The sequence below is a fragment of the Muntiacus reevesi genome, chromosome 20, assembly GCF_963930625.1.
Source record: "Muntiacus reevesi chromosome 20, mMunRee1.1, whole genome shotgun sequence".
NCBI lineage: Eukaryota > Metazoa > Chordata > Mammalia > Artiodactyla > Cervidae > Muntiacus > Muntiacus reevesi.
In genome coordinates, this window is record NC_089268.1 from 9,251,952 (window position 1) to 9,267,100 (window position 15,149).

Consider the following 15,149-nt stretch of genomic DNA (forward strand, 5'->3'; position numbering starts at 1 on the left):
GAGACAACAAAGAGAAAGGGAGAGAGATACAAAAAGAAGATAACAAAGATATAGATGGAGAGAGATACATAGAGAAGTACATTGAGAGGATAGACTGAGGCAGGAGGGGAGAAGGCCCAGAGAAGGCGCTAAGAGAGAAGGGAGAAGGTCTCACTGACATCCTGGGATCTAGGCATTTTTCTGAAGTCAAATCCGAACAGGAACTTTCCAATTACGTGAAACACCAAAATGAATGTTTTCCTTTAGGTTGATTTTAGGAAAGTTTTCATCATATGCACTGGAAAAAATACTTGCTAATAAAAGCTTTCACTGCTAATTATACATTCCGGTAGTTTGGATTCAATGAGCAATAATTTTATTGATATTTTGCCCCAGTGAGACAGGGCATTTGACAGAAGATATTTGTGCTATCCATTTCATTCATCACATCAGGCATTGGGTCCATGAAGGGACCAAACTGCTTCACTTGCACAAATATATAAAAACTCATCAGACTGTAGTAGAAGCCAGAAAAGTCTGCTGCACACAGTCCCAGGTTCCAGGACCCACAGACAATGGATAATTGAATTTCCTTCACACCTCACTTCATGTTGTTACATGATACCTGAATTAGACCAAGGACGGGGACCCAAGACCTTCTAGTCGCCTTGTCTGGATCTGACCTTCTTTGTGACATAACTGAACTTGAGAATCTGACCTTTTCTTTGTTAGTGTTTCCCCAGGACCACCACCATCACACTCAATAAGAATTAGGAACACAAGGGATTCACAAATCTATTTAATTTTGAAAATTATTTAATGGAAACATAAAAGAGTTTGACACTGAATTCACGGGCAGTCTTCAAAAGAGAACGAGATCAGAAATGCCTGTTGAGGGCATTTATGGTTCAAACAGACTCAGCAGGCAGCTCAGAGAGTCAACGAGGAAAGCTGAGTCATGGGCAGAAATTCAGGAAAAATCGAAATGAAACGAGGATGCGACAGCTGCTTCTGGGTCACCGGGAGTCAGTCCTGATGGATGACGCGGGCAGAGCAGGCTTTTTTACAGGTCCTGAGAGAAGGGAGGCAGGAACCACGGAGAGGAATGGCAGGACAAGATCAGGAAAGAGTCATGACAGATCCCGGGAAGAAGAACGTTGGGGTCAGTGCAGGAACCCTGGAGGAGAGATGCAGGACTCATAAGTCACACCCACCCCTGAAGCAGATTCAGCTCTACCCGCTCTGGGTCCCTTGGGGACACTGAGATTAATCTCATCTAACACCTGCTCTTCACTACATCTCCTGGAACTAAGGAAGGACCATACTCCACGAAAGTGAACACACATCTTCAGCTTGAAGGGCCGCATGGCCAGCTTCTGAGCCCAGGTCATGGACTAATCGGATGGGTGAGAACTGTGGGTCCTGTCCTTTCTCCTACCAGCAAGCTCAGGAGTACTTCCTGTCACGGTGGAGTCTGGGGCATCATTCAGACACTCCTGAATGGCTGATAGCAAAGGCTGGGTCCTCTTCTAGAGAAACCACCTCTGAGGTTTCCTGCAGACACTGCATAGAAGGTTCCAGACTTTTCCCTGACCCTAACTCACATGAGTGAATATGGTGTGAACCAAGAATGGAATAACAGAGGCAGGGGAGAGAGTCCAGACCAGCCCACTCCACAGCTCTGTCTGTCTTGTGAGTGTCATTGTTCCAGACCAGAAGGAGAGGGGTCTCACCTGTGGATGGAGCCTCAGGATCGGCTGGCATCAGAAGAATGAAAAGGAAGGGAAACAAAACTCATTCACCTGTGAAGTGAGAAAATAGCATCTCTCTTTATCTCAGCCTCCGAAAGGAAAGGAAGGGGTGGTTCCAGAATGTTCTTTTCTCTTCTCCCACCCACATATAATAAAGATTCAACTGCCACAAAAGAAGATCACCCCAACGTAACTGAGACAGTCGCTAGAGAAGGATCAACAGAGGCTTTGCAGCCCAGCACCTGCCTCCCCCTTTTACTCCCAAGGTGCCTTACCTCTCTTATCCCAAAAGTGGACAAAAAGGCCCACACCAAGGAAGATCAGCCCCAGCACAAAACCTCCAATTCCACTCCGCATCTTGCTCTGGACAGATTCAGACTGTGCCCCTGGAAGTCAAAGCCCTCACATCAGCATCCCCACGGCCCACAGCATCCTCGTCTGGAAGCCTGGAGTCTGGTCGTGTGTATGAGAGACAGAGGGGCTCAGAAACCAGACAGAAGAGGGGAGGGCAGGCAAAGACCCCGGGGGGCTCTGATGGATGACAGGGGCAGGATGGTGGCACCAAGGAGGCATGTCCATCTGTTTGTCCGTCCTCCACGGGTCACCTTCAGATACCAGCCTCTATGTCAAAGCCCAGAGCCTGAGCACTTCAGAAGGCGCATTACTCAGGCTGAACTGCAGCCTGGAGGAGAGGGGAGAGGGGTCGGTCGTGTGAAGGGACCACCATCACATCTTGGGGGGGAAATGAGATAAGGACTCCACAGGTGCCTTTCAACTTGAGATGCTGGGATCTAGTCCTCGGTCACTTCCAGCCCAGAAACTGTCAGGGAGTTATGTAGGACACGAGGGATGAAGACAGACCCAACCCCACCAGACGCAGCGCGCTCCCTGAACTTTTCCTTTCCTGTCGAGTCCATAGGGTCAATGAAGCGGCCCTTACGCCATTCTACTGTGATGGGGCTCTGGAGGCTGGGGTGGTCCACGCGGCACACGTAGACGTCTCCAAGCTGCGGTATTGTCTCTAGCATCACGTGAATCTGGTAGGTCCAGTCCCCATTCTGAGTAAGAGGTGTGAACCCAACTCCCGCTGTCTCCTCCTGTTGATTCCGGAACCATTTGACTTTAACTTGGCGAGGATAGAAATTTGTCACTGAACAGACCAGCAGATTATGGTGGTTCGGGGCTTCTGTACTGGCTGGAGAGATGGTCACTGTAGGCTCCACTAGGAGGAAAAGAGACAAAATTAGAGAATGAGGCAGCAAAGAAATTCTTACCAGGGGCTGCAGTCTGTCCTTAGAAACTAAAGTAGACCAGATAACAGCTATTACCGCCACCTCTAACCAGAGGTAATTACTATTCTAACTTCTAACACCATAGATTAATCTTACATGTTTGTAATTTTCATGTAAATGGAATGTTACCATATGTGCTATTTTGTTTCTGGCTTGTGTATCCAACATAATCTCTCTGAGATGCATTCATGCAATGGTTTCCTGTTCCTTTCATTGCTGTATAGTATTTTGTTGTATGGTTATAACTCAATTCATTTGTCCATTTGCTTGTTTCTCTTTTTAACATTTTATTTGTGTATTTGGCTGCGTTGAGTCTTAGCTGTGGCAGGAGAGTCTTCATTACAGCACGGATATTTTGTTGTGGCACATGGGCTTACTTGCTACACAGTATGTGGAATCTTAGTTCTCTGGCCAAGAACCCCACTACCCCTGCATTGGAAGGCATGGATAACTGGACCACTGGACCACTAGGCAAGTCCCTGTTTATTTCTTTTTATTGCTGAGTAGTAGTCTATTATATAGTTATGCCTCAATTTGTTTCTTGATGAAAAGTTGGGTTGTTTTCAGGCTTTGTTATAAATAATGCTCTCTTAACATGCTTGCATGCACATACACACACACACACACACAAAGATAACAAACATTTGTCATCTATTAGAATTCCAGTTCTGGGTTTATTTAGTTTATATGCTAGCCTACTTTGTAGTAGAAGAAGACCTTTATTTAGCAATCACTGATTTCTTGAACAAGATCATTTATGTGAAAGCTCTTTGTAACACAGACTGGATAATTTTTTGCTGAAGTATGGTTGATTTTACTGATGTTTAGGTGATTTTTTTATTGATGTATAGTTGATTTTTTGGAGAAGGAAGTGGCAACCACTTCCAGTGTTTTTGTCAATACTCCAACTCCAGTATTTTTTGCCTGGAGATTTCCAGGAGGAGCCTGGCGGGCTACAGTCCATGGGGTCTCAAGAGTCAGACACAATTTAGCAACTAAACCACCACATAGTTGATTTACAGCGTGTTCATTTTTGCTGTACAGCTAAGTGACTCAATTATATATGTATATGCATATATATTCTTTTTCATATTCTTTTCCATTATGGTTTATCACAGGATATTGAACATACTTCCCTGTGCTCTACAGAAGGACTTTGTTGTTTATCCATCCGATATACAATAGCTTGCATCTACTAATAGATGGGGTAACTTTTAAACTATATATACACACCCATATATGTGCATGTGTACATGTATGCCAAGTGTGCTGGGCACACAGTTGGAGGACCAAAGCCTGCTCCACCTAGCTGCCCCAGTGAAGCTGACAGAAGCACTGCTCTTGAGGTTGGAACTAAAAGGATGAGAGATTTCAACAGAAAAAGAAAGGGAAGGTGGAAGAAAGGAGAGCATTTCAGGGAGGAAGAATACTTCTGCAAGGGTAAGGGTGAAGGAAGTACAGAAGAGTCAGATGTTGTAGGAAGGTGTGGAGTCTAGGAGATGACAGGGACTCAGAAGCCCCAGCAGATACGGCCAGGGCTCGGGACATTCGAAGAACTGGAGTTGCCAGTCACTGTTCTCAAAGCATCTCACATCTCCTGCATTGGTAGGTTCTTTACCACTAGCGCCACCAAGGAAGCCCCCAGCGATTTTTCACACCCTCCCAACTCTGCCCTGCCAGATCTCCCAACATTTTTTCCCCTTAGAGATTGACACCCCTCCTGGTCCCCCTAAGATACTGGGAAACCACAAAAGATCACTTTCCTGCGTCCTTCCCCACGAGGCTCTGTGTGAAGGCATCTCGGCCCATCCTAAACCCACCTCTCCGCTGGACGGTGAAGCTGGCCGTCTCCTTGTAGTTGTGTCTACACAGCGTCTCCACGTAGGCCCGAAACTCCGCCAGGAGGTCCTTCTGGGTGTTCCAGGTCTCAGCACACACCCGGCCCAGCTCTGTAACAGCTACAAACTTGCCCAGGTCACTGTCAAAGTGCAGGATTTCTTCCTTGTTATAGATCTGTCTGGCCACAAGCCTCACACGCTCCGTCCCATTGGTGAAGTAGCACATGCCTTTAAACTGGTACACGAAATTCTCTGTGGGAGAGCCCATCAGGTGAGATTTAGTTCAGCCTTGCATCCCAACCAACCAACCACTTGTCTTAGGGAGGCATGGACGACAGAAGGAAAATATCAAAGGATTAAATAAAATCTGCTCTCAACCCTTAGAGTTGAGAGCAGGAAAAATTTAGATGAAGCTAGACCATTCTTCACACCCTGTGCAAACTAAATCTGGATGAATTAAAGCTCGAGTAGGAAATGCAATCCTACTATTACATTAGAGATGAAATCTGAGAACATCTTCATGACTCTGGATATATAAAGGATTTCTTAAGCAAATCATGAAAATGACAAGCCATAAAGGAGAAATGATTGATCAACTTCATTAGAATAACAGCTTCTGCTCATCAAGATATCGTAAGAGAATAAAAAGACAAGCCAGGAAGTACCAACAAATATTGGCAAAGTAGGTGGTGACCATGTGCTTAGTTTAGAGTATAGTATTTTTTTTATTTCTTAAAAACAAATAAGACAGATACTATAATAGAAAAAAAAGGAGAGAAATGTCAAAATAGGTACTACAAAAAAGACTAAACAACAAGTAGACAATAAACATAGGCAGAGTTGCCCATCCTCATTAAAATCAAAGAAATTCAAGTTAAAAATACAGTGAAATATAGACACAGAGAACAGGCTTGTGGGAGGGGATGAATGGGGTGGGAGTTTGGGATGAGCAGATGCAAACTCTTAGATAAGAATGGACAGACACAAGTGCTCGGGCCTGGTGCACTGGGAGGACCCTGAGGAGTCGGGTGGAGAGGGAGGTGGGAGGGGGGATCGGGATGGGGAATACGTGTAACTCTATGGCTGATTCATGTCGATGTATGACAAAACCCACTGAAATGTTGTGAAGTGATTGGCCTCCAACTAATAAAATAATATTTAAAAAAAAAAAAAAAAGAATGGACAGACAGTAAGTTCCTACTGTACCGATCAGGGAACCGCATTCAATATCCTGTGATAAACCACAGTGGAACAGAGTAATTTTTAAAAAGAATGTACATAAGTGCATAACTAAATCATTTTGCCGTACAGCAGAAATTAACACAACATTGTAAATCAACTATACTTCAAAAGAAAAAGACAGTGAAATACCACTCTATATCCACCAGATAAGAAAACATAACATCGAAAGTATCAAAGGTGCCAAGAACTGGGTTCTTTTTATAAGAAGCAATCAATTTGAATAACTCTTGGATATTCTGTTGTAAAGATACATATTTCATTTTGAACCTCCAATTCTGTTCTAAATATATAGTCGAAGAAAAAGCAGGCTCATATGCTTCAGGATACATAGGGGGGAAAGTGGAAGCAATCCAAAAGTGCACATCAAAATGAGTAAGTACATGAAGGCTTAGACCAGGTTGTTGGCAGTGGAGGGTGTGACACGTGTCTGGACAGGGCCACATTTTGGAGGTAGAGCTAGCAGATTGGGCTTGGGATCCTACAGTGAAGAAACACTCAAGAATGTCTCCCAGCCTCAGGGCCTGAACGTCTGGGTGAGATGGTGGTGGTATTTACAAAGAGGAGAAAGTGTGGGAGAGAAAGAAGTTTAGTGGAGAAAGTCCACAGTCCATTTGTCCTTGTTAAGCTTGTGTGTCCTATGAGACAGCAAGCAGAGATAGACTTGTTAGTTAACATATATATTTGCCATTGCACAGAGAAAAATCTGGGCGGTTATCACCTAACTGATAAAAGGATTCTCTCCAGGAAGTGGAATTGGGGGTGGGGTAAGGGGAGACGAAGGGGAAAGAAGTTACTTCTGCTTTTGACTTCATTTAGGACAGAGATGGTATGGACCTAACAGAAGCAGAAGATATTAAGAAGAGGTGGCAAAAATACACAGAAGAACTGTACAAAAAACATCTTCATGACAGATAATCATGATGGTGTGATCACTCACCTAGAGCCAGACATCCTGGAAAGTGAAGTCAAGTGGGCCTTAGAAAGCATCACTATGAACAAAGCTAGTGGAGGCGATGGAATTCCAGTTGAGCTATTTCAACTCCTAAAAGATGATGGTGTGAAAGTGCTGCACTCAATATGCCAGCAAATTTGGAAAACTCAGCAGTGGCCACAGGACTGGAAAAGGTCCATTTTCATTCCAATTCCTAAGAAAGGCAATGCCAAAGAATGCTCAAACTACCACACAATTGCACTCAACTCACACACTAGTAAAGTAATGCTCAAAATTCTCCAAGCCAGGCTTCAGCAATACATGAACTGTGAACTTCCAGATGTTCAAGCTGGATTTAGAAAAGGCAGAGGAACCAGAGATCAAATTGCCAACATCCGCTGGATCATTGAAAAAGCAAGAGAGTTCCAGAAAAACATCTATTTCTGCTTTATTGACTATGCCAAAGCCCTTGACTGTGTGGATCACAATAAACTCTGGAAAATTCTGAAAGAGATGGGATTACCAAACCACCTGACCTGCCTCTTGAGAAACCTATATGCTGGTCAGGAAGCAACAGTTAGAACTGGACATGGAACAATAGACTGGTTCCAAATAGGAAAAGGAGTACATCAAGGCTGTATATTGTCACCCTGCTTATTTAACTTATATGCAGAGTGCATCATGAGAAACGCTGGGTTGGAAGAAGCATAAGCTGGAATCAAGATTGCCAGGAGAAATATCAATAACCTCAGATATGCAGATGACACCACCCTTATGGCAGAAAGTGAAGAGGAACTAAAAAGCCTCTTGATGAAAGTGAAAGAGGAGAGTGAAAAAGTTGATTTAAAGCTCAGCATCCAGAAAACTAAGATCATGGCATTTGGTCCCATCACTTCAAGGGAAATAAATGGGGAAACAGTGGAAACAGTGTCAGACTTTATTTTGGGGGGCTCCAAAATCACTGCAGATGGTGATTACAGCCATGAAATTAAAAGACGCTTACTCCTTGGAAGGAAAGTTATGACCAACCTAGATAACATTATTAAAAAACAGAGGCATTACTTTTCAAACAAAGGTCCATCTGGTCAAGGCTATGGTTTTTCCAGTGGTTGTGTATGGTTGTGAGAGTTGGACTGTGAAGAAAGCTGAGCGATAAAAAAATTGATGCTTTTGAACTGTGGTGTTGGAGAAGACTGTTAAGAGTCCTTTGGATGGCAAGGAGATCCAACCAGTCCATCCTAAAGGAGATCAGTCCTGGATGTTCATTGGAAGGGCTGATGCTGAAGCTGAAACTTCAAAACTTTGGCCACCTCATGAGAAGAGTTGACTCACTGGAAAAGACCCTGATGCTGGGAGGGATTGGGGGCAGGAGGAGAAGGGGATGACAGAGGATGAGATGGCTGGATGGCATCACCGACTCGATGGACATGAGTTTGAGTAAACTCCAGGAGTTGGTGATGGACAGGAAGGCCTGGCGTGCTGAGATTCATGGGGTCACAAAGAGTTGGACACGACTGAGCAACTGAACTGAACTGAACTGAACTGAATATTAATAAGGTTTGAAGTTGTTACAATGAATGTGTGCTATCTTTGAAACTCTTATAAAAGAAAAAAAAAGAATGGGTAACTACATTGTAGCACACTCATAACATGGAATCTCCTACACAACAATGAAAATGGATTGATGATTGTTACATGAAAGATCTATGACAGATTTCAAACATTATTTTGAGCAGAAGTGAGACAATACATTCATAGAACAGATGCAACTAGAGCTTATCATACTAAGTGAAGTGAGTCTGAAAGAGAAAGACAAATATCATATGATATCCCTTAAATGTGAAATCTAAAATATGACACAAACAAGTCTATCTCCAAAACAGAAACAGAATCACGGACATGGAGAACAGGTTTGTGGTTTCTAGCAGCTTACGGGGAAGGAGAGGAACGGACTGGGAGTTTGGGGATGTAAACTACTACATTTAGAATGGATAAACAGGGTCCTACTGTAGAGCACACGGAACTCTATTCAATATCCTGTGATAAACCATAATGGAAAAGAACAAAAAAAGAATGTGTATAAATGTGACTCAGCAAATGAGTCACTTTGCCGTACAGAGGAAATTGGCCCAACACTGTAAGCCAACTATTCTTCAATAAAAAACAGTTTGGTAACAAAATAAATGTGCAGAACATTTAAAGAGGGAAATAACTACTCTATATTGTTTAAGGATATGTTCATATATGTCCAAACCGTGAAGAAAAGCAGTAATATTAAGATTATAAGAGTCATAATAGAGCTGACTTCTGGAAATTAGAAGTGGGTGTGATTAGGAAGATGGACATGGGGGTCTTTTGGGGTGCTGGGCATAGTCATTTCAGATCTGGTTATTGGTTTTTTGGATATTTCTGTATCACTTTTATTAAACTTTCCATATACGTTTTGCATAATGCCTGTGTTATACAAATAATGTGGTATTCCAAAATAACTGATGTTTAAAAATAAACGGTGGCTAATAACACTTACCCTAGAGTCATCTGTGTGCATGTGCTTGTGTTTTGGAAAGATGTGTATAATGTATTACTACAGGCTTTGGAAATTTGTGCGTGCACAATAAATATTAATTCTCTTCTTTTTTCACTAGTCTCACAGCCCTATTCCGCAGCGATATGGATTCAGGGTTGTACATAAACTCAGAATTAGTGACAATCGTTGCCTGGACCCTTCCCATTTCTCCTCTCAGACCCGACAAAGGGCCTGTGGATCTGCAGTTCATGCTCAAGGAGCTCAGCCTCCTCAGAGAGTGAAGCTGCAGAGACTAAAGCTGTCTTGAATTTCTCCAACCTTCAGTCCAAGCGGACACAAACACCCCTCGCCCTGAAGAATGCCTAGGACAGTAAATCCTTGCCACTGACTCTCTGAACAGTCTTAACATTTCTCATTTTGCCTGGCCTGGGTGTAGAAATGGACTTTCTCTTTTTCTGCCGGAACTCTGCGATCCCAAAGTCTTTTCCCTAAGAAACACTAGCCTTCCCTCCAAATGCAGAGGTGGAAAAAAAGGAATCTAGAAACATTCTTTTTTCTGAAGAAGAAAAACCTGGACCATGATAGAAGCCCTTCTAAATTCTCCCTGTGATTTGGCCAGAGTGCACCGCATCCAACCCTAAACCAAGGAGACATCGGAGGTTAATTCCCAGATTGAGAGCTCTGAAAAGCAGCCATCGAGCACTTACTCGGAGTGTCTCTGCAGTGAGCCCCCGGGATCCTCAGCGCCAGGAACACAGCCATCGCCACTCCAGCCACAGCCCCGGGGTTCCTGGGGACGGTCACCCTCATCTTTGCAGCCTTGAAACAGGAACGGTGGAAGACAAGCTCTGGCAGTCACCGCAACTGCCACCAGTGGACCCGACGCTTCACTGTGCAGAGCAGGAAAATGAGGAAACCCGTGAACTTTAGGATTGGACAGTACCTAGGGGAGAGGCCAATCAATCCGATGACTTGGGATCTCATTTGTCTCTGGGTAAACACCTTCAAAGAAAGTTCTCCATTCAAAAAGTACCCATGGACCATTGATAGGCACCCATCACTAGGTCATCACCAAAACCCACTGAACTGGATCGCTGATAACATGTTTGGAGAGTTCAGGAACCAGAAAAGGAAAGTGAATTGGCATATTTCTCCTTGGGATATTTCTTCAGTTTTTCTGGTTCTCATATTCAGGGTTTGACTGTACAGAGGTGGAAAGAAATGAAATGATATTCCTTGGGAAAGAAGATAATTGTCCAAAAGCTGTTCACTACCTTCCTTGACTTATGAGACACCATGAGATATGATGTAAAACAACAAATTTTGAGGAAAATGTACTTGTGTCAAAAGGAACTGATGAACTCTGTAGCCACATAGCTCAGGGAAATTCTACTCGACGCTCTGTGGTGATCTAAATGTAAATTAAATTACATTTTTAAAAACCAAAAAGGAGACAAACTATCTAATAAGGACTTGCAAGTGAATTATAACATAATTTCATACAAGAAGCATTGTGCCACCACTGGAAATTATAATGTAGAGTTATTTGACATGCTGTAGAGTAAAAGAAATCATTTTACAAAAAATACTCTGTGGTCTTCAACAAATTGCATAATCTCTAGTGGAGATTTTTTTTTTTTTGAAGTAGTATTGGTTGATAGCATTATGTAAATTCTCGCCTAAACCCCACCCACAGACCCAGCACCACTCACCGCACAGCCCACTGAGGAGGCAGAGACACTGGAACGCTGCGTGTCCTTGGGAACCTGTATGGTCCCTTCTACACTGGAGGCAGAGTCTCGCTTACTGCACCACCAGGGACATCCCCAGCCTTTGTTCGTACACTTTTTGATGATGGCCACACTGACCAGTGTGAGGCGATACTTCATTGTAGTCTTGATTTGCAATTCTCTAATAATTAATGATGCTGAGCATCTTGTCATGTGCTTTTTGGCCATCCTTATGTCCTCTTTGGAGCAAGAAAATATTTTGATTCTGGGTGAAGTCCTTGTAATGATCCTGTTGGGCAACAAGTATAGACAGAGGGGCTTTCCTGATGATTCAGATGATAAAGAATCTGCCTACCATGCGGGAGACCCAGGTCAGGAAGATCCCCTGGAGGAGGGATTGGCTACCCACTCCAGCGCTCTTGTCTGGAGAGTTCCATGGACAGAGGAGCCTGGCGGGCCACAGTCCATGAGGCTGCAAAGAGTCGGACACGACTGAGCGACTAACACACTTTCATAGACAGATGTGGACCTGGAAATAAAGACTGAGAAGGAAAAGCAGTGGATCTGGACTGGAGGACTGGAGAACAGTCAAGAGAGATTTCTCTGGTGAGCACATCTGTGAAAGGCCAGTTTTCTCGGTTTCGGAAGTTTGTTGAGGACAAACACTAAGTTCTTTTGCCAGCATCTCAGAATCTTTGCTCTATGGATAGACTTCAGTGTCAACATCAGAATCTTCTCCTATCAGAGAACCCAAAGTCTTTTTTGTATCTAATCTGGAACCAAGAATTATGATGAAATTGTTCTGTGATTTTATTTATGCCAACCTCAGCAATCTTAAATATTCTCCAATGCACTCTCTCCTTTATTGGTGATTTAGTCATTAAGTCATGATCTCCTTCATTAGCAACCAATTTTTGATTATTTTTTTGAATCAATATTTTTTGCACATTTCTCACCATCTTTGGGCAACCAGTTGCATTAATTTTGCCGGTGACATCTAAAGAACTCTTGTGTCATACATTCTCTCTTTCAAATTGTAAAGTGAAAGTAAAATTGGGTATTCTCTTTTTCACTTTGCAGAAACTAATGAAGAAACTGAATTAGTATATGTGTGATGTTTCCAAATTTGTAAAAATTGATATACGCCCTAGAGGCCAATTGTTATGAATAGCAATGGACAGGCTATGTACTAGAGAACTGTGTGTGTTACTTTTACTAGAATAGATATGGTTTCCATTTTTTATATGACTATCAAAAAGAGAAATGTGTTTCTTTTTCTAATCTCGTCTGTGTGCCTGAATTTTTTGACTTCCTACTTTCACTGAATCAACATTTATTGTGTTGCTCTGTTCTAGGCACTGGGAATCCATCAGTGGTGGGGAAGAAGAAAGAATTCCTAGTCTCCTGAAGCTCAGTTCTAGCAGGATTGCGTGCATCATACTCTGAAAAATGCGTGGATTGAACTAGATCATCTCTACTGTCTCTTCTAGGCCTTAGAGCCTGTGATGAGGTGACATCTCGTGGTGACTGGGGAGCTGATCAGTACCCTGAGGCCACAGAACAGTCAGTTTGCCAAATGAACTTGCTTTTGTTGACTCAAGTTATAATAAACCAGATCTGGGTTTGTATCTACATGATCCTTTTATAGAATATTAAATTCAATGTGTCTTTCACCCAGATCTGTATCGATAGAGCTGCAGACTTCCTCTGTAAGGTCGGTGACAGCAATAATTAAGAACAGAGGCCTAAGGAGGGAGGGAGGGATACAGGCAGTGAGGGGACAGAAGCACAGGGCTTCTCTGGCTGGACTGGAAAGCGCCTCATCACCTCTTCTCCCTCCCCTGAGCTTCCATGTCCCCCATTGCTCCGTTCAGAGCCTTGCAGACCGAGGTAATATGAGAAAAAGGAGATGCGGAGGCTAGTGTGGAAATCCCCTTAGAAAATGTCAGATTTCCACGGGGATTCCCTCCAAGAACTTGGAGAGTTCAGTTCAGTTCAGTCACTCAGTTGTGTCTGACTCTTTGTGACCCCATGGACTACAGCACATCAGGCCTCCCTGTCCATCACCAACTCCCGGAGCTTATTCAAACTCATGTCCATCGAGTCGGTGGTGCCATCCAAACATCTCATCCTCTGTCGTCCCTGTCTCCTCCTGCCCCCAATCCCTCCCAGCATCAGGGTCTTTTCCAATGAGTCAGTTCTTCGTATCAGGTGGCCTAAGTATTGGAGCTTCAACTTCAGCATCAGTCCTTCCAATGACTATGTAAGACTGATTTCCTTTAGGATGAAGCTTTTTAATATACTGCCTAGGTTGGTCATAACTTTTCTTCCAAGAAGCAAGTGTCTTTTAATTTCATGGCTGCAGTCACCATCTGCAGTGATTTTGGAGCTCAGGAAAATAAAGTCAGCCACTGTTTCCACTGTTTCCCCATCTATCTGCCATGAAGTGATGGAACCGGATGCCATGATCTTAGTTTTCTGAATGTTGAGCTTTAAGCCAACTTTTTCACTCTCCTCTTTCACTTCCACCAAGAGGCTTTTTAGTTCTTCTGCTATTTTTTGCCATCTGCATATCTGAGGTTATTGATATTTCTCTTGGCAATCATGATTCCAGCTTGTGCTTCATCCAGCCCAGCATTTCTCATGATGTACTCTGAAAAGAAGTTAAATAAGCAGGGTGACAATATACAGCCTTGATGTACTCCTTTTCCTATCTGGAACCAGTCTGCTGTTCCATGTACAGTTCTAACTATTGCTTCCTGGCCTGCATACAGGTTTCTCAAGAAGCAGGTCAGGTGGTCTGGTATTCCCATCTTTTTAAGAATTTTCCATAGTTTGTTGTGATCCACACAGTCAAAGGCTTTGGCATAGTCAATAAAGCAGAAGTAGATAATTTTCTGGAACTCTGTTGCTTTTTCGATGATCCAACAAATTTTGGCAATTTGATCTCTGGTTCCTCTGCCTTTTCTAAATCCAGCTTGAACATCTGGAAGTTCACAGTTCATGTACTGTTGAAGCCTGGCTTGGAGAATTTTGAGCATTACTTTACTAGCGTGTGAGATGAGTGCAATTGTGTGGTAGTTTGAGCATTCCTTGGCACTGTCTTTCTTTGGGGTTGAAATGAAAACCTACCTTTTCCAGTCCTGTGGCCACTGCTGAGTTTTCCAAATTTGCTGCCATATTGAATGCAGCACTTTCACACCATCATCTCTTAGGATTTGAAATAGCTCAACTGGAATTCCATTGCCTCCACTAGCTTTGTTCGTAGTGATGCTTCCTAAGGCCCACTTGAATTCTTGTTCTACGATGTCTGGCTCTAGGTTGGTGATCACACCATCATGATTATCTGGGTCATGAAGATCTTTTTTGTATAGTTCTTCTGTGTAGTCTTGCCACCTCCTCTTAATATCTTTTGCTTCTGTTAGGTTCATACCATTTCTGTCCTTTATTGCCCATCTTTGCATAAAATGTTCCCTTGGTATCTCTAATTTTCTTGAAACGATCTCTAGTCTTTCCCATTCTCCTCCTCTATTTCTTTGCATTGATCACTGAGGAAGGCTTCCTTCTTGCTTTCTCTCCTTGCTCTTCTTTGGAACTCTGCATTCAGATGGGTATATTTTTCCTTTTCTCCTTTGCCTTTCTCTTCTCTTCTATTCACAGCTATTTGTAAGGACTCCTCAGACAACCATTTTACCTTTTTGCATTTCTTGAACTTGGAGAAAACCAACTTAAAGTCCACTGCAATCACCATCTGACTGTACCACATCACATTTCAGAGCAGTGACCCACGGTTGCCTAAGCAAAGACAACTCAGGTTTAAGATGATTACATTTCTGAACTTTTCTCAACAGAAATTTTA

At 43.0% G+C, this 15,149-nt stretch overlaps 1 protein-coding gene across 1 annotated transcript; it reads right to left on the bottom strand.

Moving 5' to 3' along the window:
• Window positions 1-1,142: 1,142 nt before the first annotated feature.
• On the bottom strand, window positions 1,143-10,370 carry LOC136151844 (HLA class II histocompatibility antigen, DQ beta 1 chain-like). Its single transcript, XM_065913282.1, has 5 exons — window positions 10,268-10,370; window positions 4,843-5,112; window positions 2,671-2,952; window positions 2,006-2,116; window positions 1,143-1,156 (listed from the first exon to the last, which is right to left on the bottom strand). The coding sequence occupies exons 1-5, from the start codon at window positions 10,368-10,370 to the stop codon at window positions 1,143-1,145; spliced, it is 780 nt and encodes a 259-aa protein (XP_065769354.1).
• Between the last annotated feature and the right edge of the window lie 4,779 nt (window positions 10,371-15,149).

Coding starts and splice junctions, on each gene's coding strand:
- LOC136151844 (XM_065913282.1), bottom strand. CDS start 10,370: ATGAGGGTGACCGTCCCCAGGAACCCCGGGGCTGTGGCTGGAGTGGCG. Junction 2,953..4,842: donor CTTCACCGTCCAGCGGAGAG/GTGGGTTTAGGA, acceptor TTTTCCTCCTAG/TGGAGCCTACAGTGACCATC. Junction 2,117..2,670: donor CCCCATCACAGTAGAATGGC/GTAAGGGCCGCT, acceptor TTTGACTTCCAG/GGGCACAGTCTGAATCTGTC.